Below are 24,613 nucleotides of genomic sequence, written 5' to 3'. Positions count from 1 at the left end.
ATGTGTGAAGACAAAGACCCATCTCCTTAAAAACCCCCGACCTCAACTGGACTGCGCGCTCAGCCCTCTGCCTCTCTGCTGAGCCGCCCGCCTGCCTGCCCAGGTGTACTCTCTCAGCTCAACCATGGAACCCCGCTCTCCCCCAGTCCGAGCGACTGCGCACTCTCTCCCAGGTCCTGTCTGGAGAGGTGCCCATCCGCCCTTACACATGTCCGTTCCTTAATAAACCTTGCTATTTTACTTTCCACTACTCTCTGTCTCACGCCTGAATTATTTCTTGCGCGAAGACAAGAACCCTGCCATTCACCGGTAACATTCCACAGAAGGGTCAAATTCACACAGACTCATCACAGATCTTAAACGATTTTCAAAAACTGTTGGGAACCATTAATTAGCTACAACCTTCTCTTAGAATCCTTACCTAAAAAGTACGGCATTTATTTGATATCTTAAAGGGCAACCTATATTTAAATAGTCCTAGAAAGCTAACTCCACTTGCAAAACAAGAATCAGAATGGATACAAAATCACGTTCATCAATGGCTATTCGTGTCAATCCTTCTGAAAAAAATTTGCCGCTAATATTCCCTTCTCATCTTTCCACTTGGTTATTTATCTAACAGGAAAAATGTATGGAATGGATATTCTTGCCCAATCAATGACAAAAAAGAATGGAAAGTTATTTAGAAAAAAATAAGATTGATTATAGAAAAAGGACATAAAATACTAAGAATTTTAGCTGGACAGGATCCTAATCATATTAAACTTCCTTTGTCTAAAAAACAAACTGAACCAGCTTTCCGACAGTCTCTTGGGTGGCAAATTATAGCTTTATCAAGTTTCTTTGGTACGCTAGATTGTCACTTTCACTCTGCAAAATTATTTAATTTCTTTCTTTCTTCTTTTTTTATTTTTTAAAGACAGAGATAACAGGGAGAGGTAGAGCCAAGAGAGAGAGAGAGAGAGAGAGAGAGAGAGGTCTTCCATCCACTGGTTCACCCCCCAAATGACCACAGCACCCAGAGCTGAGCTGATCCGAAGCCAGGAGCCAGGAGCTTCTTCCAGGTCTCCCATGTGGGTTCTGGGGCCCAAGGACTTGGGCCATCTTCTGCTTTCCCAGGCCACTGAAGAGAACTGGATTGGAAGAGGAGCAGCCAAGACTCAAACCAGTGCCCATATGGGATGCTGGCGCTGCAGGCTGGGGCTTTAACCTGTTCTGCCACAGCTCCAGTCTCTGCAATTATTTAATTTCTTAAAGACAACGTATTGGATATTACCCCTGTCATTAAAGATGAACCCCTTCTTACCCCTCCAATCTATTTCAGATGTTAGTAGTGATAGAAAAGTGGCTTGTTACCATCCAGTTTCTGAAAGTATTCAGGCTAATTATACTTCAGCACAACAGGTGGAATTAATGGTAATTATTATTTTCCTTCAAGACCAAACAGGACATCTTAATATTGTTACTGATTCTCAATAGGTGTTGAAAATTGTGCAAAAAGTAGAAGCAGTAGGCCGGCGCTGTGGCTCACTTGGCTAATCCTCCGCGGTGCGGTGCCAGCACCCCGGTTCTAGTCCTGGTTGGGGCGCCAGATTCTGTCCCGGTTGCTCCTCTTCCAGTCCAGCTCTCTGCTGTGGCCCGGGAATGCAGTGGAGGATGGCCCAAGTGCTTGGGCCCTGCACCTGCAAGGGAGACCAGGAGGAGGCACGTGGCTCCTGGCTTCAGATCGGCACAGTGCGCTGGCCGTAGCGGCCATTTGGGGGGTGAACCAACAGAAGGAAGACCTTTCTCTCTGTCTCTCTCTCTCACTAACTCTGCCTGTCAAAAAAATAAATAAATAAAATAAACAGTATCCTATCCTATCAATGATACTTCCACAATGATACAATTATTTACTAGTCTACAAATACTTGCAAACTTACTCATTCTAGCTACATTAGCATATTCTCATTCTCAATCACCTGGTCCTTTAGCTGAAGGTCATGCTGTTAGGTAGAAAGTTAAGAACTAGCCTAGGCTCTAGCCCCCTGAGGGCTGGAAGCCAGGTGGCCACAGGGCCCAACCACTGGTGTCAGCTCCACTCCCATCCTAATGGAATTCGCTGCTCCTACTTCCCTGCCCGCCCCCTGGCAACAGTTTAAAAGGACCTGTTCCTCAACATGTGTCTCTCTCCTGCTCTCTCTTCCTGTCTCCTGACCTCTCTCTCTCTCTCTCTCTCTCTCTCTCTCTCCCTTTTACACTCTCCTTCCCCCTCTTTCTCCTTCTTCGCCCCTTCCCTCCAGTCTTGGTTTCCCCCAATAAACTCTTTCGCTTAAAAAAAAAAAAAAAAAAAAAAAAAAAAAAAGAATTAGCCTGTGTGTAGGTGGGAAGGGCCTAAAGGACCAGCATCTGCTTTGGAAGCCCCAAAAACTCAGCATCTTGCACTTCAAAGTCCTGCTCAGACCCTGACAACCTCCGCCCACCCCTAAGGAAAGCTGCCAGGAGAATTCTCTCTCAGGGTTATCTGACCTGATAACACAGGCAATAAAACTTTCACAGATGCCCTACGGGAAGCCCCTCTACTCTGCCCTGCACCCGCAAATCTGGGGAGGAATTTGCTAATTTTCACCCAACAAACCCTTTTCCTGGACCCCCCACCCTTTGTCCTGGAGGGGAAGGGGAGGGGGTGAAGAGACTCCCTTAAAAACCAAGAGTCTAAACTAGACTGTGCTCAGCTCTCTGCTCTCTGCTCTCTGGGAGCCACCCTCCCGGCCTGCGCAGGTGTATTCTCTCCATTCAGCCGTGTTACCTCACTCTCCCCAAGTCCGAGTGACTGGGCACTGTCTATCTGTGCCTCCCGTTCTGACAGATGCCCTGTCCCCAAGAAAACCTTACCACTTAACTCTGTCTCATGCCTAAATTCTTGCGTGAAGACAAGACCCCCATGGCTTCCAGGGCTCTTTTCTCCAGAGCCAATGCTAAAGTAGATAAATTGGTTGCAAATAAGTTTCTTGATGCCCAACATTGGCATTGATTAACTCATATTAATGTTGATGGTCATTTAGAATCATGTCCTATTTCTCGTGCCCAAGCAAGGTTGATTCTTTCTCTGCATCCCTCTTGTTCACAAATCACCACTCCTCCTTTCTCTGAAGGTGTCAAGCCCTGTGGTTAACACCCTAATGAGCTATGGCAAGTGGATGTCACGCAAGCTGCTTCATTTGAGAAGCTGGGCGTTCTTTGTATCTCTGTAGATACGTTTTCTAGGTTCATTTGGGCTACAGCCTCTCCTGGCGAAACCTCTCAGCATGTCATGTTAGTTCCCATTTGTCGTCTGCTTTTTGTCTTGGGAAAACCTTGCAAGATTAAAACCAATAATGGGCCTCCCTTTCTTGGTCATAAGCTGCAAAACTTTTTTACTGCATGGAACATACAACACGTTACTGGTCTTCCCTACAATCCTCAAGGTCGACCTATCAATGGAAGAGCTCATTTAACTCCAAAACGACAATTGGTCAAACAAAAAGGGGGACTTCATAGATCCCCTCGTGCATAACCATCCCGAGCTCTGCAAATGACAAAATACAAAGATGTAGATGAGGCAGGGCTTCCTGCAGCTGACAGGCAATGGCCTTCTCCCCTGGACAAGATGGCTGCCCAGCCACTATGGTGGAAGGATCTACTCGTGGGACAGTGGGAAGCTGGAGAGGTTGTAACGTGGAGAAGACGGTATGCTTGTGTTTCCATAGAATCAGATCACAAGCCATTACCTGCTTGCTGGACTAAACAGCCCAGATATGGCCAAGAGGGCGAGATTCGATGTCTAGGAGCCTCTGAGGAGAAGGTTTGACACCCAAGATGATGCGGGGTCTGCTAACACCAACAAAGTGACACCCCCACAAGGGGACAGCTAGAAAAACTGACTTTGGTTCAACAAAAACAACCACCTCATACTGCTGCTGCTCTTGGCAATGCTGGCTATGGTCACTCCGGCTTCTGCGTGTACTTTAGTAGCTGTTGCAGTAGCGGAAGGGGCACCATCAGTGTTATTGTGTGTACTTAACTGTCCTAACTATACACTGGGGAGAGTGGAGTGGTATAAAAAGGGAAAGGGTTATATTCTACCTATCAAGAAAAAGCTTGGTGTGATTGGACTGACACAAGCTTAGGGTCATGGGGCGTCAATGAGTTCTCTGTGGGAAATCCTAAGTGAATATGGAAGAGAATGGGATTCATAGTTATTCCAAGGGAAAACTGGAGGATTACAGTTACTATGGTACTCAGTGGTTTTTGCACAAATTAATGAATAATTTAATTGGACTGGGAGCTCCTGCAGAGTATTTCCAGCCATCAACAGGACATCAAGTCACCAGCCTGTCTCCTGGGACATCCGTGTTCCCTGTCCCCTATCTGCCTCTCTTTCACTTTACAGAATGAACGTCTCTGCATTCTCCATGCTCCTGAACTACTGCAGGCTGGCTTCTGCTGCTTCTTCCCAGCCTTTGTTCTGTGGGAGGGGCTGTTCCTTTACTCCTTTCCCCTATTCACAAGCATCTCCCATAAACAGAGTTCGGAGCTCCCGATCTCTGTCCCCCAGATACGATGATCACTTTAACTTAATGAGCATCTCCACTGCAGTTATTAGGGAAACCTGTATTTTGCCTGTACCAGGTATGGTGGCGGGAGTTCACAGAGCACTGGGACAATTGGCTTGTATTCTATCAAAAACCGCTAATGTTATGGCTACGGCATTATCTTATCTCAACACTGAAATGACTCAGATTCAAGAAGGAGTATTACCAAATAGGACTGCCATAGATTTGTTGCCGGAGAAGCAAAGGGTCCTTGTTTTCACTCAAGAAAGAATTCAGGCATGAGACAGAGAGCAGGGGAAAGCAACATAGCAAAGGTTTCTTAGGGTAGGGACATCCTAAGAACCGATGGGCACCTCTCCAGACAGGACCTGAGAGAGCGTGCGCAATTCACATTTAGGCTGGGGCTTTTAAGGGGGTGGGTCTTGCCTTCCCTCCCCCTCTCCTTGTTCTCCTCCTGCAACAAAGGACTTGTTGGGTGTAAATACGAAACATTCCTTTCTGAGTTTCCCCCCTGAAGTTGTCAGACAGGGGAAGCCTGGCTGGCATCCGCCAAGGGGGCTTCTCTCCAGGGTGCCCACCTTAGAGGAAGGATGCTTGTCAGGCCAGGTAGAAGGGGCAGGACCCCCTGGAAGGTCCTCAGGGTCCAGGCGGGACTTTGAAGTGCAGATACTGGGCTGCACCTGGAAGGTTATCGGGATGACTCTGAGATGCGGATGCTGGACCCCTGTAGATATCAATTCCTCAGGCCTTTGTCACACACACATGAGCTAATTTCTGACTTCCTACCTAACAGATTATTCATTGCTAAAAGAAAATATCGGATGTTGGAAATTTCCTGGCCCGTATTGTTTTAACATAACCGATAATTCCCATGTAACACAAAAGGAAATCGATAGATTAAAATAAGGTTAGTAATCCACATAAATCTACCGAAACTTGGAATGTAAAGAGTTCGTTGTTGGTGTGGCTCTTATGTTCCTAGGACCTATTCTGATTATTATCTTACACTTATTGTTTGGACCTTGCATTCTGTCCTGCCTTTCTAGATTGTTAGGCTGAATATAAAGCAAATTCAGATTCATCTGAATGCTAAGGCAAAACCTAATGTGGGCAAAGGATATGCACTCAGATATCAAAAATGTAAAATTAAGGGGTCGGTGCTGCGGCGTAGCAGGCAGAGCCGCTCCCTGCTGTGCCGGCATCTCATATGGGCACCAGTTCAAGTCCTGGCTGCTCCACTTCCAATCCAGCTCTCTGCTATGGCCTGGGAAAGCAGTAGAGATGGCCCAAATCCTTGGGCCCCTGCACCCACGTGGAAGCTCCTGGTTCCTGTCGTTGAGGCCATCTGGGGAGTGAACCAGTGGATGGACAATCTCTCTCTCTCTTTGCCTCTCCTCCTCTCTCTGTTAACTCTGAGTTTCAAGTAAATAAATAAATCTTGAAAGAAAAGCATAAGATTAAAAAGATGAACAAAGAAAAAGGGGGAACTGTTGGGTTCTCCTTGTTCTGTGGAACATTGCGAGTGTCTGAGACAGGCTGTGACTGCCCTGGGCTGACCTCCTAGACGGTTCTGGAAAGTCTTCAGAGAAACCAAGTTTATGGTGGCCCGCGTGCCGCGGTCTTGGGCACTAGGCACACCTGCGTCCTCTGCACGGGCACCACAGCACCCCGTGGTTGGCCACAAGCTTGTCACTCGTGTTTACACACAGAACGTTCTGTGCTAGCATGTTTGTAGATTTGTAGCTGTGATGTTATTGTCACCCACGACACCATGAGTTACTGATGAACCACTCTGAGCCAAATAAAAAGACAAGAAGCACAAAGATACCAAGATAGGGAAGACTCGGGGATCCTGCTGTTCTTTTTACTTTGTGTTTCCTGTCATTCTTTCTCTTCTCCTACTGTCGCTGGCTGGTCCCCGACAGGCCATCGTGTACTGGCTGGTACTGGAACCTGGACATGGGACGTGGGAGTTCTGAACTGAGGCGTAACCGGCTGCAACACAACGGCCGCCCCCACGGTTTGGATATTGTTAAGATCCTATGGGAGGGCAGGCATTGTGGCACGGTGGATCCTGCTGACTCTGGGGATGCCTGCATCGCACATCGGAGCCTCAGTTCAAGTCCTTGCTGCTCCACTTCTGATCCAGCTCTCTCCTAATGCACACCTGGCAGGAAGCAGAGGATGGCTCAGAGTGCTTGAGCCCCTGCCGTCCATGTAGGAGACCCCGATGGAGCTTCTGGCTTCTGACTTTGGCCTGGTCCAGCCCTAGCTGTTGCAGCCATTTGGGTACTGAACTAGTGGATTAGAGGGTCTCTCTGTCTCTGTCTCTCTCTCACTCAATCTCTCTCTCTTGCTCTGCCTTTCAACTAGATAAAAGTAAGTAAGTAAAATACATTTTTTAAAAAAGGATCCCATATGGAATACTATATATATATATTCATAGATAGGTAGACATGTCATCCATTGGACTCTAGATGACCTGATTTGGTGGCCTTACAGATTCTATGCTTTCCCCAAATCAGTGCCAGCTGGCGGGCAGCCTGCCCCTGACTCACGTGCCATGAGTCACAGCCACAGGCCTCTCTTTAAAAAGGCTCACGTAATCTGGAACCAATACGAAAAATTCCAAAAGTGATAGGAAAGTGGGCCAAAGCCCAGGCCAGGTCTGAATGAGAAGAGCTGCAACTCCAAAGGGCGAGAAAGACGGCAGAGCAGAGGCAGCGGAAAACCAAGACCCACGCAGACAAACACAAGCCGGTGTTCAAAGAGCTCCAACAAGGGGTGGTATTTGACACAGAATCCCATATTGGAGCGCCTGGGTTCCGGTCCCAGCTCATGCACACCCTGGGAAGCAGCAAGGATGGCTCAAGTAGTTGGGTCCCTGCCACCCACATGGGAGAGTTGGATTGAGTTCCAGGCTCCTGGCTTCAGCCTCAGCTCTTGTGGGCATAGGGGTCTATGAACCAGGGGATGAGAGATCTGTGGCTTTCTCTGTCTCTCTCTTTCTCCATGTCTCTCAAATAAATGAAAATAGATAGTAAAAAATTCAAATAAAATCAAGCGATCCAACAAGACTGCAAAAAAAAAAAAAAAAAAAAGGTCAGGGTGTGATCTTGCTGAGTCATGCTCAGACACACCGCACAGTGATTTTGCTGAGTCATGCTCAGATTTCACAGATTGAGTCCACCCTATTGCTGGTGGGTCTAAGACTAGCACAGAAATGAACTCAAACTCTGGCTGAATTGTTTAAAATTTAGTTAGCAAAGGAAAAAACTAATCTCAAAAGCAGCACACAACCGAAGGTGCTGGCGTGTGGCGGCAGCCGTTGAGTTGACAGGTACACCGCAGAGTCCACACAGGGCTCGGCTCTCAGCAGGTCCGGCAGGACCGTCCCAATGAAATCGACATGACCCCCTAAAATTTATATAAAAATGTGGTCCTTTAAAGTTCCCCAGAAGTGCTATCTGGAGTGCCACATGTGCTACTGGAATTTGGGGTGCCATTCGATTTCACCATATGCTTATTAATAAATCCCCAATGTTAATCAGCCCAAGAGGGTTCTTGTCTAATATTTAGAGAAGAATTCTAAATACCGGCACAGATAAACGAGGCAGCATGGTACAGTTTAGACTTTTATTTAGTATCTAGGAAAGTGAGGGCTTTAGTTCAGGTTGGAGAGAGGGGAAAGTCTGGGAACCGGGGTAGCGTCCATACCAAGCAGAGAGCAGGCCAAAGCCACGTGCAGCCAGCGCCTTGAGCTGCTGTCCACTGCTTATCACCGGCAGCAAAGCAGAGGCAGAGAGCTTTATTTAAGAGAGAGGTGAATCTGGGTTCATACCGAGCAGCAGGAACCAGCCACGTGGAGGAGCATCTAGGCCAGGAAGTCTAGGGCAGGTGGCCCAAAGGCCATGCTCCCTGGAGGCGCAGGGCTACAGCAAGACCCCTCCTGGCAAGAGGCCAGGGAAAAGAGAAGGGCCAGGCCACACCGTGTCCCAGCTTTTAACCCACTTCCAAAGGGGAGTGGTTAATTAACCTGATTGGCTGGTGGGCACCCAGGTGTGGCCAGGTAAGGTCATGAGGCCACCAGAGGTGTGGTGAAGGTATCAGGTAGGGGCATGGGTCACACAGGGGCGTGGCGAAGGCGTGGTCTTCCAGCTCACAAATCTAATCAGTTTTAGCTTATATACCTGCCTAGTTCACCAAGGGCACATTGGAGTTACCAGAGACCTGAGACAGTTCTCCAATGGAAACCTTTGAAGCCAGAGAAAGGATGGCAGGAAGGAAGGAAAGAAGGAAGGAAGGGGGGGGGGGGGGGAGAGAGATTAGTTTGCAAAAACTCTCAGCTAATGGCAGAGTGAGCAGAACATCTGAAAAGTTAATCTGGAAGTTCAAGGAAGCCATCTTCTTAAGAACTTTCAGAAAAATGATGATCAGACACTTCACCGGAATAAGATTAAAAGACATAAACACGCTCCAGGCTGCAGCAGGAGATGCAACAGCCAACTTGCTCCAAGAGGAGCTGCTAACAAAAGCCAGTCCGTGCAGGGCTCATCCTGGGGCCACCCGGGGCCAGAGGCAGCTGCTGCTGCAGGGGGCTGGGTGGGGGCTGCGTCCCTTCAGGTCCTCTGAGAAGCTAAGGCAGTGTCGAGCGTCCATGAGATTTGGGAGAGGACCCCGAGTGCCCCGTGCACCGGGAGGGCCTTCCGCCCCCGCCCCCCGCGGCTCTGCCCTGTGGCAGGGGCGCCGCCAGCCACAACAAACAGCTACTTTTCTGCAGGAGGCGCCTCTGCCTCCTTGGAGGATTCGAACCTGCAGCCAGGAAAGAAACAGAACGGAATGGGGGAAGGGCAAGCAGATGTGACCCTCGGCGACTTGGCGGCTCACCAGCAGCGAGGTGCCCAGGAGGTGCGGCTGCCTCGGGGAAGAGAGGAGCCGCGCTCCTGGTCAGAGGCGTGGGAAAAGCCACTCCCAGACGCTCTGCTTCCGTCTGGAAGCCCCATTCCCGCAGAGCCTGGCGCCCACGAAGGAACCAAGTCCCTGGGAAGCCCCTCTGAGCGATCACCCACACGGGAAGTGGTTTGAGGGAGGAAACCTGGCCAGAATCGCGGGATCACGCACTACGTTCCTCTCCCGGGCGGAGCGCGCAGAAGCCTGGCCGGCGCGGGAGAGACGTCTCCAAGGTTTGGAGCCCCCAAGACAACGGCCATGGCGCCTGCAGGTGGAAGAGCCCAGAACGGGCTCTCTGAAAGAGACCAGCACCTGTGCCCTTAAACGCACAGGCGAAACAGGACGCCGTCCACCAGAAAGGCGGCCCGCGCCGGGCGCGGCACCACCCGCGGTTTCAGGAGGGTCCTGCCTCCTGTCCCACCCTCGCTACCGTAATGGCGGTGAAGAGGGACTGCCGTAATCCTCGGACAAGTGAGCCCGCGGGAAGCCGGCCGAAGGGGGCGAGGACGATGAGGAGCAGCATCCGTGAGGCCGAGCGAACGGGTTCACAAGGTGAACCCAAGTTATGGCTTTGTTCTTTTGCTTTGATAATTACAGAAATACATGGGTAAGTTTTTTTTTTTTTTGAAAACTTTTAAGGAACCACCGACTACTAAATATAGGATGGCTGTCTTCAAAGTCACTAAGAAAGATAAAAAGAAACAAAGCAAAGGAGAAACACAACGGAAAAAGCAGCTCAGCGTAGAAATTACAGCAGTCAGTGTGAAGCATCGTTCTCCCCGACCTTCAGTTCAACTGAGAAATAAAATTCCACTCCGTTCTCATCAAGGGCACACTTCCATCGAGTGGTTAGATGATAGTGTAGACACAGAAGCAAATCAGTGTCAATAGTCCTAACTAGCAAGGTGCAAGACAGCCGAGGGATTAAGAAGGTAACTTTATTTTAGTAAAATAAACACGTAGCTGTGATGCAAACATGGTACAGCGTTCTGGATGACACAGCATGAAAGTATATGTGTTAGAATTCAAAATAACACCGGCAAAGGTAAATCCTAATTGTGGACATCAATTCATTGTAGACTAGGGCAGATCAAGTAGACAAAATATAGCTTAGAACCTAGAATTATAAAAATAATCTAATTATTATAGTTTACTTGAGTTTGCTAACAGGTAATCCATTTTTTTCTCATGCGTCTGAGAAACATTTGGCAGAGTGAGTTATCTAGCCCAGTAAAAACAAAATCTTCCATTAAAAAATAAAGAAAAGACAGAAGTTATGTGGCTATATCCTCTGACCACAAGCACAAAAGTCTGGGAAATAAAAGAGATATAATTGGCTATTGAAAAATAAAGCAAAACTACAAAACAAAACGTGTGAGATGTAATTAAGCCTGGAAGAACTTTTTGGATTGGGTGTTAAAAAAAATTCTCAAGATGCAGCCAAAACTATTCAGAGAGAAACACATTGCCCTAACTGCTTTCATTCAGTTTCTTAGGAGGAAAAAAAGGGGGGGGGGTGCTAAATAAATGAATTAGGCACTCAACATGAACACTTAGGGGAAAAAAACAGAGCAAAAAACCTTAGGGGAAGCAGAAGAAAAAAATCCTATAAAAGCAGAACCAAATGAATTGGAGAAGAGAAAATGCCAGAATGAACCCATCGGCTCCGTTGTTCCCTGGGACCATAAACAGCAAACGAAGCAGTACTTCTGGAACAACCAAGATCAAGGCAAGACCTCAACTGATCTTGACATCATAACCAGAAATAGGAAGACATCAAGCTGGGAGGGCGAAGAGATCAGAAAGAGCCAGAAGCCGTCCTATGACTTGTGTGCAGATCCATCGGAAAGCCTCAACGGAGCTGATGATTTGGGGCAGAACATAAATAACCACAATTGTGTGACTGGCACAGGGAAGAGGTCAAAGTGTTGATTAGACCCGTGACCGTGCAAGAAACTGAGGCTGTGATCCAAGAATCGTCCTGAAAACAGGCTTGAGCTTACTTCAGATTTCCAAGCACCAGACAATTCTCACCCTCTAGAAACTATTTCACAACGTATAGCAATATTAATCAGTTTCCACTATTAAATTTGCCCAAATTCTAGAACTTGGCAAATGTAGCACAAGAGAAAAAAAAAAAACGGCTTAAGTTCATTTAGGAAAATCTCTATATAAAACATTATATATTATACATAAAATATTCCCAGGTAGAATTCAGTATATTAAGATTATAACCCATCACGACCAAATCGGACTGCCTGTGGAAAAGCAAGATGGTTTAAATGGGAGGAAATCTAGGAATGTTTTGCAACACACCAGTAAAGCAAAAATGAGAAGGCATCAGATTGCATCAATAGGTTTTAAGAAAAGTCTTTGCACTTGGTCTTCCATGGTGAGGTAGCAAAGGGGGTCTTGTTGAAGTCAGACACTTGCTAAACACCCCCAAAATCCCAGAGAATGCACTAAAACACAGAGGAGAAATAAGAAAAGCAAAATCAGCAACCCAGAAGGGAGCTTAGCCAATAATTTATGTTGCAGGCAAACCCCAATTTAGATCTGCATCTCACACTCTATAGATAAAGAAATTCCAAAAAAGAAAAGGACAAGAGAGAAATTCTAAACTCAATCTGGAAATAAGTTTTTTTTTAATGAAACCATAGGAAAACTAGATGAAAATTTGATACCCAGCAAAAGTCATTGGAGGGGAACGCTCTTTGTCAACTTAGAATGACTGAAAAGCAACAGAAGTGGAAAATAAATGGAACAGGTTTTACAGCACAAAAATAGAAAACATTTTGTTAAAAAATGTCAGGTGTGGGTGTTACAGTACTGTAGGTTAAGCCACCACTGGAGATGCCTGTATCCTACATCGAGTGCCTGGGCTCAACTCCCTCTACTGGTTCTGATCCAGCTTCCTGCGATGCTGTTGGGGGCAGAATTTGATGACCCAAATACTTGGGTCCCTGCTACCCATGTAGGAGATCTGGATATAGCTCCCCACTCCCGGCTTTGGCCTGGCCAGCTCTGGCGACTGTGGGCATTCAGCGAGTGAACCAGTAGATGGAAGATCACTTGCTCTCTCTTTCTGTCTCTGCCTCTTCTCTATCACTCTAGATTTCAAATAAGTAAATAAACCTTTAAAACAGATTATAACACCAAATAATACACTGGAGGGAACAAAATGTAACCGGTAGGTGAGATAAACGGCGTCCATCCTTTACGAAGAGTATGCAAAAATGCAGGCTCTCAAGACTGCACAATCGATAAACGGACAAAGGACACAGTTCCCAGAAGAAGGTTTATTTTATCAAGAGATAACATTTTTGCTTATGCAACTTAACAGGCAGCTGGCAAGGCTTGGGTGAGAAAGTCACTGAGGAGACAGATTCGCAGCCAATTTGCAGGGTTCGGTAATTTATATGACAAACTAAAAAAAACCGTATTACTCGTTTATCTGGTGGTTCTGAGAATTTGCCCTAAGTAAATTATGCAACACAAGGAAAAACCATGTTCAGAAATACATTCACCTCGGCATTTTTTTTCCCTCAAAGCAAACAACACAGACACATTCAAACATCAGCAAGAGTTTTAATTTCACTGCGGTGAATCTACTCAATGGAAAATGTTTCTGTCTGTGCCATGTTTATGCTGACTAGGTTAGGTGAAACCCACAAAGTGTAGAATTATGCATTCAGAATGATTTCAGCTATGGTTATTAAAAACCCACGCATAGAGGGGAAAAAAAAACCTAGAACAACATATCCATATGTCAAAGTAGTTACTGTTAGAGCACAGGGGGTTTTCAAATCTTTTCTTTTTATCACTCTCTCTCTTCTTGTTGGCTTTGGTGTATTTTTCTAGTTATTTACTATTACTATGTAAACAACTGGAGTTTTTAAAAATTACATTAAATGCTGGGGAGGGGGGGAAGGAGACTCGCCAGGTCTAATTTTTGACTTTCCTTTTCACGAAGGGACTACAAGATTAATGGAAGTGGAATTGAGAGATAAGTTTGTTTTGGTGTAAAAAAAAAAAATTGGAAACTGACACAAGTGCGGAACCTTCCAGAAAGTTCATGGAAATTTCCATTATGAAGACACTGTATAGACAGCAGTCACAGATAATGGGTCGAGGCAAAAAATGGGTGAGAGAGCAGAAATAGGCAGCCAATCTATGGTTTCTTCTGTTTTACATAAAAACCAAAAAGTTTCATCTGTGCATGGGTCAGCCATCAGATCACAAGGCTCGAGGAACAACGTAAAAGAGACTCGAAACACCCCTTAACAAGGAAGGGGGGAGGGCAGCAGAAGATGGCTAAGACTTGATTTCCCCAAAGTTTGACCAACTAGTAACAGAAGCAAGCACAGAGGTTAAAACTTCAATATTTTTCAAATTGGATATTTGATGCAATTTTCTTGTCTATTTTAAAAGGACGAAAGAAAGACAATTTACAATAGAAACTGGAAGCGAAACACTGCAATGTCTCAATATAGAAGAGAGAGAGAGCCAAGTCCGCGGGGGCTCACCCGCATGCTCTGAGCGACGATAACATCAGCCTCGCTCATTGCTTTGAAGAAACAAAACCCACGCACCTTTTGTCCATCGGAAACAAGGAGAAGACCAAAAGGCACACTTAGAGGAGGATGACACACACGAAAGAGCATAACTTTGGTGCTTTTTTTTTTTTTTTTTAGTAAAAAGAACCGAGAGGGTAAGACAGCGGTTGTTTGTAACAGGGACCTGCTGGGAATGCAGGAAGCCACGAGCAGAGAGGAAGAGGCAAAGACCCTAGGACTCCCCTCTTAGAATATCACTCGCGAGGGTGAGGGAGAAATTAGAGTTCTGAACAGCCCCCCAAAACGAGGAGACTCGGCGGGTCAGTAGGGGGGTACGCTGGGTTCAGAAGAGCAGTGTCTCTCCCAGAGTCTGCCACCCCCCTGTCCACACAGGTGTGCAAAGGCCAGGGCCACACTTCCGGCCACCAAGAACACAGCTGGTGCTTGGTGCTGCCCGGGGGGCCGCAGGGCTTCTGCGTCAGTGACATCGCTGCGCCTTCCCGCACATGGTCTCTCAAACAACGCGTGAGTCAGAGACGCGGTGGGAGGTGGCGGCCCAGGCACCGGCAGGGACAGATGTGGATTCAGGAACTACAGATGCAGTTACGGCTGAAACAAAATCGGCCACCCTTCCAAAAAAAGGACAGTGGAAAATGAGGGGAGGCCTCAGAGCCTCTCCCGAGAACCTGGGACACTGAACGGGCGTGCGGTGGGGTGACGACTTCTCCCATCGCTGGGCTCTGATCCCCCCCACCGCAGGGGCTGCTGGCTGTTGCCTGCAGGGGCTGCACGTGGCAGGCAGCCGGGGCCACAACCAGGAGGAATTATAGAAAGAACAGCTGCTCCTAAGCCGCAGAGGGAACCCGCGACGCACCTGCCCAAGCCTGAGGTCCGTGGTGTGACTTCACACGGATCCCAGAGCTGCCAAGAGATCTATCCTGCAACCGGATTGTCCGAAAGCAGGCAAAGCGGCCTTGCTGGGTAGTGAGCCCTCTGTCGCCAGAGGTATGCAAGCCAAGGCAGGAGATGTGCTTATCTACAACACTGTAGAGGCAATTCTCTCTCTCTCTCTCTCTCACACACACACACACACACACACACACACACATCCCAATGTCTTATGGAGGTGGTTGGTTTGTATGTTTTAAACCCTGAAATGAACGCCTCTTTCAGTATTACTGCTTTCTCAGGTTTAAGGAAGAGGGAATGCCCCGGTGTGTGCAAAGGGCCTGGGAGCTCCCTCCAGCCCCAGGCCGTGTTTCAGTTCTTCAGGCTCGGCCCTGGGCACCTGCAGCCCGGCCTCTGTGTGCTGGTTCCTGCCCCCAGGTCTGCCTCCTCCTGGATGCAGATTCCTACAGCTCCTGTGCCCTGCGTGTCCCCAGCTGCCCACAACTTCCAGGAGCCAGCGGCCCCTGTGGGGCAGCCCCGCAGCTGCCTCTGCACAGCTGAGGGCCCACACGGAGCTGTGTGGCTCAACACCAAACCAACCTTCCTCCCGCCTCGGCCTGGATTTTCCAGAGCACTCGGGCAGCAGGAAGAGCGCAGCCTGGTGGAGGTTTGCAGGCGCCAAGGGAGTCCCTTTTCCCCTGCTGCAAGCCCTCCTCCTCCTCCTCCTCCTCTGCTCAGAGCCCTGGAGTCCCAGCCACCTCGGGGCCAGACGCCGGGGGGAGCAGTCTGCAGGGGTGCGGTTCCAGGAGGCCCTGGAATGTCCCCAAGGCCAGTGGCGTCCTACCTGGGTTCCATGCCTGAAACTCCAGTCCCCGTGGGCCACAGTGAGCGGCGTGGACGTCCACCCTCACAGTGCCCAGGCATCAGTCTGTGCCTGAGCCACAGTGCCAGGAGCGACAAGACACGACAGGGACAGAGCATGTAGCCGTAGGATTTTGCTGGAAGTTGATCTGAGCCTCTCCTTCCTGGTCTCCCAGCCCAGCCCCCACCAGCAAAACCAGCAAGACCACCTGCAGTATGCGGCCCCCTCCTCACTCCTCGGTCCGCCTTGCTCCACCCAACTGCCGCCTCTTTCCCCGTAGACGCTCCCTTACTGCTGCAAATCCCACCCGTGCCTTCCCTGATCTCTGATCTGCCTGCTTCACTCCATGGGATTTGGCCAGCGTGGCAGAGTGGGGGCCGTTCGGGGTCATCTGTGTGCAGCAGGGGATTGTCCCTGAAGTCCGGAGCACCCCATGACAAGGATGGTGCCTTGTAGATGCTGTTTCCGGAGCCTCATATGAGACAGGTCCTTGGGAGAGTTTTTGTTGGATGAAAGAGGGAGTGAATGAATGAATGAATGGATTGATGGATGGATGAATGAATGAATAGCTCAGTCTGCTTCGGCTGCAGAAAAGCTGTGCTCCCCCCGGGGCTGGGACAAAGCTGAAGAGGCAGAGGAGAGCCCAGCCCTTCATGGGTCATCAGGCAGCCCATTCCCACCCTGCCTCCATCCCCACTGCTCCGGGGCAGCCCAGAGCCCAGCCCCGGGCCAGGCCAGGCCTGCAGACAGCTCCTGACCTCGTAATCTCTCGCTCAGAGAAGAGTCGAGAATGTTCAGTGTGTCGTCTCTCCCAGCCTCTCCAAGAGACGCTAGGCTGGGTGGAGAACCATCCGGTTAAACTACGGAGCGCAGTCAGAGGTCCCCGTGCTCCCCAGGGGCCGGCAGCTCCCTCAGCACGAGACCCAGAGGTGTAAACTGATGCTAGGAATACGGGTTCCCACGCCCACCCGTGGCTGCCACTCATGCCTTGCTCAGGGGCCACGGGATGATTCCCAACAGTGCGTCATCTCTGGCCCCCGGTGCTTTCCCCATGGGAAGCTGGGGCAGCGGCCGTGGCCTGGTGGAGGGTGGTGGCACGCAAGCCCGGTCCACCGGGGAAGGCTCCGGGGAGGTTTCCCCACCCGACTCTGGGCTGACTCAGAACAGGAGGAAGCTGAGGGCTCGTGGAAAAATCTCACCCGTCATCGAGACAGACCGGGTCCGCCTGCTGCAGCTGCTGCGTCTGAGAGGCCGCCAGCCCGGGACTGCCGCCAGCCCCGCTACCTGGCCCAGCCCACGGAGCCGCGTCAGGTGCGGGCAGCACGCAGGCCCACGGGAGTCTCGCTGTGTGTCCCATGAGAGCAAGGTCAGGTCAGAGGCTCCATGCCTCGGTTTCCCTCCCCGGCCCGGAGCCTGTTACATGCTGGGGGTCTGGTGCAGCTGAGCGACTGTGAGCTGCCGCTTCCCCTCCAGCAGCGCTGGCCGCCAGCCTGCTCCAGGGAGAGGTGCTTCCCCTCTCTGGGTCTCAACTTTCTTGCTGGTGAACCGAGGGGGTGGGACCAGGTGCTCTTCAAGTAGCTCCAGGGCAGCCTACAGGCGAAGGGCGCTTCAGGGCCAGGGCCCTTCCCCTGGGGTCTGGAGCAGGGCTCTGGGAGAGGGGGGTCCCTCCCCTCCAAGGGACGGGGGGGGGGGGTCCCCTCCCCTCCAAGGGGCAGGGAGAGCAAGTTTCCTAGAAGTCCCAGAAGAGCGGTCACACACTCACCCAGAAACAAAACTCAAAAGAGTTTCCAGGAGCGACAAGGCCTAGGAGTCTTTCTGGAAGTGTCTGATGTAGGCCTGACGTCTAACGAGGGCACCACGCTGCAAGCAGAGGAAGGCGGCTGTGGTCTGCAGACTCCTGGGGTTTAGGATTTGGTGCCGATCACCCACACCCTCAGGAGGTGTCCATGCCCGGCAGGCCCCACACGCGTCTCAGCGTGGCTGGGTCCACGCACCGCCCTGCACCCCTACAGCGAGCCGGGCCAGCCTGGACCTCACAGCTGCTGATTCCCCTGGGGCCTCTCGGCCTCTGTAGGGGCTGGCACTGCTGAGCCTCCCCCGCGCTTCCCACTTGGCCCTCAGCTGGGATCCCTGGCCATCCAGAGACCTGGTGCTGAGACGCGGCTGGAGAGTGAGCTCCCGGGCCCCGGGCGCAGGACAAGGCCGGGGCTATTTTTGCCAAGCGTGTGCGCCATGGCTCGCAGGTCTCTACAGGAAGAGAAACCACCTGAGGTGGGTCTGGTGACTCAGAAGAGTGGCTCGGCTCATGTGTGTCTGCGGGGAAGCTGCGGGGGCCCCAGCCCCGAGCTCCCCTCAAGACGTGCACTCCCGGCCTGGGCCAGCGCTTCAAGCCCGCGATCACACCCACGCGCAAGACACAGGCAGTACCAAGTCCACCCCGCACCAGGCCACAGGGCCCCCCGCGGGCGTAGGCACCGGGACAGGGCCCTGGCAGACCTGGCCTCTCCCAGCAAGGCCCCTGCAGGCTCCTGATGTCAGAGGGGCTGTGTGTGGGGTCAGCCAGGACCAGGGCCTCCTGGACACAGGGGGCCATGAACTGTGGGGGCTCATGGGTGTCTGGGCTCACCTGCCCCGGGGAAGGCACCCATGGCCAGAAGCCAGCAGGGAGCCGTGTCAGCCGGCTCAGCCCCTCCTCAGGCGGTGCCTCGCTCCCCTCCTAGCTGGCTACCTTCAGGTTCCTGCCGCCTCACAGCTGGGGAGCCCAGCAGGCCCGGCCCTGTTCTCTGCTGCAGAATGAGATGCCACCAGCCAGCAGGTTCCTGCCGCCTCACAGCTGGGGAGTCCAGCAGGCCCGGCCCTGTTCTCTGCTGCAGAATGAGATGCCACCAGCCAGCCAGGGGCACAAGGACAAGGTGACGGGGAAGATGCCGGAGGACGAGGACATATGCAATGTAGACACACGCAGGATGTGGCATCTTGTGGGGTTCAGAGGTCTCCCTGGGCAGCCGGGGCCCAGGGATGGCAAGAGCTGGGGCTACAAGCTGGTGGAGCAGGAATAGGGGCAGGGGCCACTGGGGTCCCCAGGAACATGCACACTGAAGAGCAATGGCATACAGGAAACTGTCCCATAAAAGAAACCTCGGACCCAAACCAAGACCTGCTCCAGTGGGGTAGGGTAGCTCCAAGGCTGGATTCTGGACAGACTCCCACGGGGTCAGGTTGGAGTGAGAAAGCAGCAGTCACACAAGGGACTCAGGACAGGAAAGGGGTGTTGGGAGCCCCCTGCAGCAGCCTGATTTTAAGAGCGCTCAGCCAGTCTTGAGGGTCATCCTCCAAGCGGGCTGGTGGACTTGACACCTGTCTCAGAAACTGGGAGGAACAGGTGGAGGCGTAGGCATTGTGTCCAGCAGGTGCCTGGTCTCTGTGGCTGACTGTGGACCCCCCGCCCCACCATACACACCTAGACACTGGCTTTATGTGTGCCTTTGTCTCCCCTAACGCTCTATTTGGAGACAACAAAAGGAGCCACATGGATGATGGGGGCTCTCTGATCAAAGGGAGCAGGAATCCCAGACAAGAGAAAGCCTTGACAGAGAGGGGTGGCCAGGGGAAACTGAGGCAGGCAGGAAGGAAGAGGGGCTGAGCACCCTGCGAGCCCACGCAGCAGTGGCTGCCCCACACCTCCAGGCTCGGTCACACCTGTCCTCAAGCTCCAGCTGTGCACCTGAGCCTGATGGCTCCTGTGGGCACAAGTGAGACTGTTCCCAGAGCGCCTGCCGCATCCCTCAGGATGGCCCCCACCCTGCGTGCCAGAGACCCATAGAGGCCCTACAGCCACCTGTGGGGGCCCAGAATGTCCCGCCTCCTTGAAGGCAGGCGTAGGGGCGGGAGGTGGCCAGGCATCCAGTCTGTGACCCCTAGTGTCAAGGTGGGATGGAGTAAAACATGCAAGGTGGCAGTGACCGTTTAGAATTCAACCCGGCCTCACTCCCATGCCTCTGTCCCTCCCTGGAAATGCACTGGTAAGGGGCAGGGGGGAGGGGAGAGCGCCCAGCTCAGACACTAGCCCCAGGGCTGCCCTACTCTTCCTACTGGGATTCTGGCCGATTCGCTCAGAGGCCCCAGCTCCTCCTCCGGCGGCCGTGCTGCCTGTGGCTGGTCTTGGTGGAGCCTGGAGCCCCCCACCCTGGCACACGAGCCTTCAAGCCTGTGTGTCTCGGCGCTTGGGGTCTACAGCATCCAGGGGGACCCTCACCCTGGCATGATAAAGACTGCAAGGCCCTGGAAAGGCCAGAGATCTCCCGTTGCTCCTGCTGCTGACCACCGCGGAGGAGAAAATGTGGTTGATAGAAGTGTCGCCCTCAGTACAAGAGACCCTCGGGGCATCTCGTGAGCACCGAGTGAGTGCTCCAATCAGCAGTACAAATATAACATTATACCTGCTCCATGAATAATATAATATCATAATATTACAAACGCTCCAGTAAATAATATAAATGTATTATAAATGCTCCAGTAAATAATATAAATATCACATTATAAATGCTCCAATAAACAGTATGAATATTGTAATATTAGAAATGCTCTAATAAACATTATACATATTCTAAATTATAAATACGCCAATAAATACTATAAATAATAAAATGCTCCAGTAAACGCTGGCTTCATCTTGTCCAGGCCAGGGCCTTAAGTGGGCAGGGTACTGGGCTGGACCACCCCTAGGGCTTCCAGCCTTTTCCACCTGACCACCAGGACCCCCAGCCCTCTCCCCTCCCATGGGGACCTGGGAGCCAGGGCTGATGAGCCAGGGGCTTCCTTCTCACCTCTGGGTGCCAGCTCTGGCCTCCCAGGGGCTCCTGGTCCAGGCCACCTTGTCCACTTCTTGCTATAGCCAAAGGTCACAGTGTTTCCTGGGATGCGCTGGGTGGGGGTGGGGGGAGTGAAGAGTCCACTGGGAGGTGGAAATCCTGTTTCCGCTCCGTGTCCCTGGCTCACGAACCACACTGCTTCCTCCGCCCACGCACCCACCTGGGCTCAGCATTCTCTTTTGCAGGTTGGCCGCTAAGTTAAAGGTCTCTCCTCATTTACCGTGAGGGTTTTCTCCCCCTCTGCGTCCCTCCCCACCCCTCCTCCACATACACACGTTTCTCTGTCTTACTGCAGGACGAATGTTCATTTCGGGAGAAGAGCACGAATCGTCTTCTAGCACTTTCTTTTTTCAAGATTTATTTATTTATTTGAAAGGCAGAGTTACAGAGAGGCAGAGGCAGAGAGAGAGAGAGGAGGGGCAGAGAGAGAGAGAGGTCTTCCATCCGCTGGTTCACTCTCCAGATGGCCACAATGGCAGGAGCTGCTCTAATCCAAAGCCAGGAGCCAGGAGCTTCTTCTGGGTCTCCCCCTTGTGTGCAGGGGCCCAAGGACTCGGTCCATCTTCTACTGCTTTCCCAGGTCATAGCAGGGAGCTGGATAGGAAGTGGAGCAGCCAGGATTTGAACTGGTGCCCATAAGAGATGCCGGCGCTGCAGGCGGTGGCTTTACCCACTGTACCACAGACCGCCCCTTCTAGCGCTTTCATACTTGGCATGCGCGCCACCCCGCCAGAGTTAAAGTAACCGTGGCATTCACTTCCTTCCTGAAATCTTTGGTTTTTTTAAAAATATATATTTATTTTTATTTATTTGAAAGGGAGAGAGAGAGACGTTCACCCTCTGATTTATTCCCCAAATGGTCAGGCTGAAGCCAGAAACCAGGAACTCCCCCTGGCCTCTCCCATGGGTGCAGGGGCCCAAGCACTGGGCCATCTTCTGTTTCCCAGGTGTTCCAGCAGGGAGCTGGAACAAACTGGAGCTCCAGCATTCGACACCAGTGCCCCGAGCAGTGCCTTAATCCGCTCTGCGCCCGCCCCAGCTGTGTTTTATCCGGGGCTGGAGAACAGCTCTGCTCCAATGCCGGAGCCCTGGGAGAGGCGCTGTGCACAAGCGCTCCCTTTGTCTGAGAGCCCCTGGCTCCCAGATACACTGGGGGTCCCTCCCAAAGTCCCTGGGAAAGTGGGTGTTCAACAGGCGCAGAGTGACAGTGTGGGTACCCGAGGTGGTGGGAATGAGAACCGCCCCAGCTTGACCTTGAGGCTCACCTACATCCAGTCTCTGCCCACTGCCCACACATTTGGAAAATGAATGCTTCCTCAGTTACAGAGGGAGGAGGAGGAAGCAGGAGGAGGAAGGGGCTGAGCCGCACCACAACCCCCCACCCTCCCGTTCCTGGGTTAGCCCCATCATGGCCCTGGTTCCGCAGGAGGCAGGGACTCCACACCCTAAGGATCCAGCTCCCTGCAGAAACTTGGCCTCCAACGTCTCAGAGAAAACCTGGGTTCCCAGGCGTAAGCCCTGGCTCCTTGTCCTACAAACCACTGCTCACTTAGAGAAAGACAGGTCAGGGACAGTCAGACTGGGCTCCCCGCTTCACTGCCTTTGCAGGGAGTAAATTGTGAACCGGGTGGCTACGGGTGCCGTAACCTAAGGTGACCGGAAGTCTCAGCTTGTGTGTTACCTGACCTTTAAATGATAGAGCTTGCTAACGGCTCCAGGGAGTTGTTAGCCAGTGCACACAGCTGCAGGAAGGCAAGGTTTGCAGTGTTCAATCGCGATCACTGGGTCTACACTTCTTCCAAATAAGAAGAAGCAGGGGATGAGCGTTCATAGGAAGGAGGCAGAGCAGCCTCTTCCCAGACCACGGCCCAAACCTCGGAGCCGCTGAAGGTGGCATTACGAGGCCGAGGACGGCGCCCACAAAGCTGCCACCAGTGTGTCCTGGTCCTGCCTCTCGCCGTGGCCCCATGTTTCTCTCTCTCATCCTGCCTCTCACACCATCCCTGACCCTTCCCCTCCAGGGCCCCTGTGACAAAGCACACCTGTTCTAGCCCAAGCACCGCCTCTGACGGAGTCCACCAGGGCCTCAGTTTTCACTTCTCTACAATGGGCACAGCTGTGCTGCAGGCAGGACTCTCTCATCTTGTGAGGTCACAAGGACAGGTTCCAGGGGAACAGAGACAGGGGAGCACTCAGAATTCAGAGCCCCAGGGTCTCTGGCTCTCTTCACTTGGACGATGAGGAAGCAGCAACAGATGTGTTGTTTCCCTCGCCCCCTCCCCACCCTGGCCCCACCTTCCACAGCCCTGGGCCCCTCCTGCTCCTGCGCCTGCTCCTGCAAGGGTCAGCCCCCTCCTCCCTCAGGAGCCTCCTCCCCAGCCCCTGTGGTCCCCACCCTCTGCCCTTCCCGCCTCTCTCCCTGCCCTTGACCTCTCTCCTGTCTCTTTGGCCTCCAGCCCAAAGACTTTCAGCTGTGAGGAGGTGGGGAAAATCTGCCACCCACTTGCCCAGGGAGCAGCAGGTGTGGGCCGTTGCCTGCAGCCTGGGGGCCTTTGGGGTCTCCAGGACCTGCCACCCCCTGGCGAGTCCTCGGCCCCCTGGGGTCTGGTCACTGGGTGGGCCCCTCCGCCCCCTGGGGTCTGGTCACTGGGTGGGCCCCTCCCCAGGATCCCTCTGCAGCCAGAGATCAGAGCGGCCTCCGTTTTGTCCCCGCTGAGCCCTCAGAGCTGTGCAGGAAGCAGGGCCTAGGCTCGGGGCTCCGGGCTGACCCCACCTCCTCTTCCAAAGGGAGAAGCAGTGCCCAGTGTGTGGCACATGCTCAGCTCCCGCACCCCGCCTGCCTGGGAGACAGAAACTCGGCTTCCTGCACAGCCAGCCGAGGCTATAGGTGGGGGTGGGGAGGGGAGGAAGTGGCTGGAGAGGGAAGGGAAGCCCCACTGCAGGGGGCTGGGGCTGGGCTGTCACTGCCTTTGATGCTAGCAGCCTGCATTGTCCTGGGGCACCCTCCTTGGCGTAGAGCTCTTGCTACCTGTCTCTCCCCTCACTGCAAACACCAAGCCCACTACCTCCCTCCCCGAGGGCAGATCTCTCACCCACGGTGAACAGGCTCAGGCCCCAGGCTCTGGGGCCCCAGGGGCTGTCTCATCTCCCGAAGCTCCGGCCTTCCTTGTCCCCCGAGGAGCTCGGGCTGGAGAGCGAACGCCAGATGCCCACAGCTGCTGATGGCACAGGTCCCTGCTAAGAGCCCCAACCCTCAGCCCTTGGTCCTAGGAGAAAGATCGGGGAGAAACCCAGCCTTGTCCGGGCTTAGGATGGTCACGGAGCACCAGATAATTCGGCCCTCCATCTCCGCCACCACAACACATTGGGGTCACCTCCCCACGAGAAATCCTCAGCATTGGGGCGCCTCAGCGTGGCCCCATTTGCTCCCTGGCATGGGTTGCAGAGGGCTCCCGGGTGCCCACAGGGGACACGCAGGTCTCAGAGGAAGCAGCTGGGGGCAGGAGACGCCTCCTCTGTCCTCAGCAATGTGGGGCAGGCACCGGCTCCCGCACCACCCCGACCACACGACCGCACGGCCAGGCAGAGAGGCTGTGTGTGCCTTCGGGCTGGGCTTGCTGCCAGCGCTGGGCACAACAGGGAAGGAGCACAGGAAACTAGGGTGTGGGGTCCAGGGCCAGTGGCCACCCCCACCCCCACCCCCGGCACAGCCCCTGCCTAGATGAGGGAGGGGCTGGGGAGCCAGAGACCACAAGGCCCCACAGTCTGCTCATTGCCTTCCCCACCAGGAAGTCTGACCTTCAAAAAAATGAACAATTTATTTGAGAGGCAGAGACTGAGCAACAGAAACAGGGAGAGGCAGACAGAGCTCCTATTCTTTGGTCACTGCCAAGTGCCCAGGAGCCAGGAGCT

At 52.4% G+C, this 24,613-nt stretch overlaps 1 protein-coding gene across 3 annotated transcripts in view; it reads right to left on the bottom strand.

Moving 5' to 3' along the window:
* The window catches only part of GPR55 (G protein-coupled receptor 55), a 51,840-nt gene that overhangs the window by 11,914 nt on the left and 15,313 nt on the right, over window positions 1-24,613 (bottom strand). The window contains exon 1 of one of the 3 annotated variants that reach the window (XM_051848105.2): window positions 17,030-22,955. The exons of 1 other annotated variant lie outside the window; for it this stretch is intronic. In XM_051848105.2, coding sequence (XP_051704065.2) covers window positions 17,030-17,036 — 7 coding nt within the window. In that variant the 5' untranslated portion in view covers window positions 17,037-22,955. Of the gene's footprint in view, window positions 1-15,812; window positions 17,007-17,029; window positions 22,956-24,613 lie in introns of those variants that run through there. One more of the 3 variants, XM_051848106.2, reaches the window with a different exon arrangement.

Source organism: Oryctolagus cuniculus, chromosome 3, assembly GCF_964237555.1.
Source record: "Oryctolagus cuniculus chromosome 3, mOryCun1.1, whole genome shotgun sequence".
NCBI classification, from domain to species: domain Eukaryota; kingdom Metazoa; phylum Chordata; class Mammalia; order Lagomorpha; family Leporidae; genus Oryctolagus; species Oryctolagus cuniculus.
The sequence above is the reverse complement of the archived record's forward strand: the minus strand, read 5'-3'. Positions and strand labels throughout refer to the sequence as shown.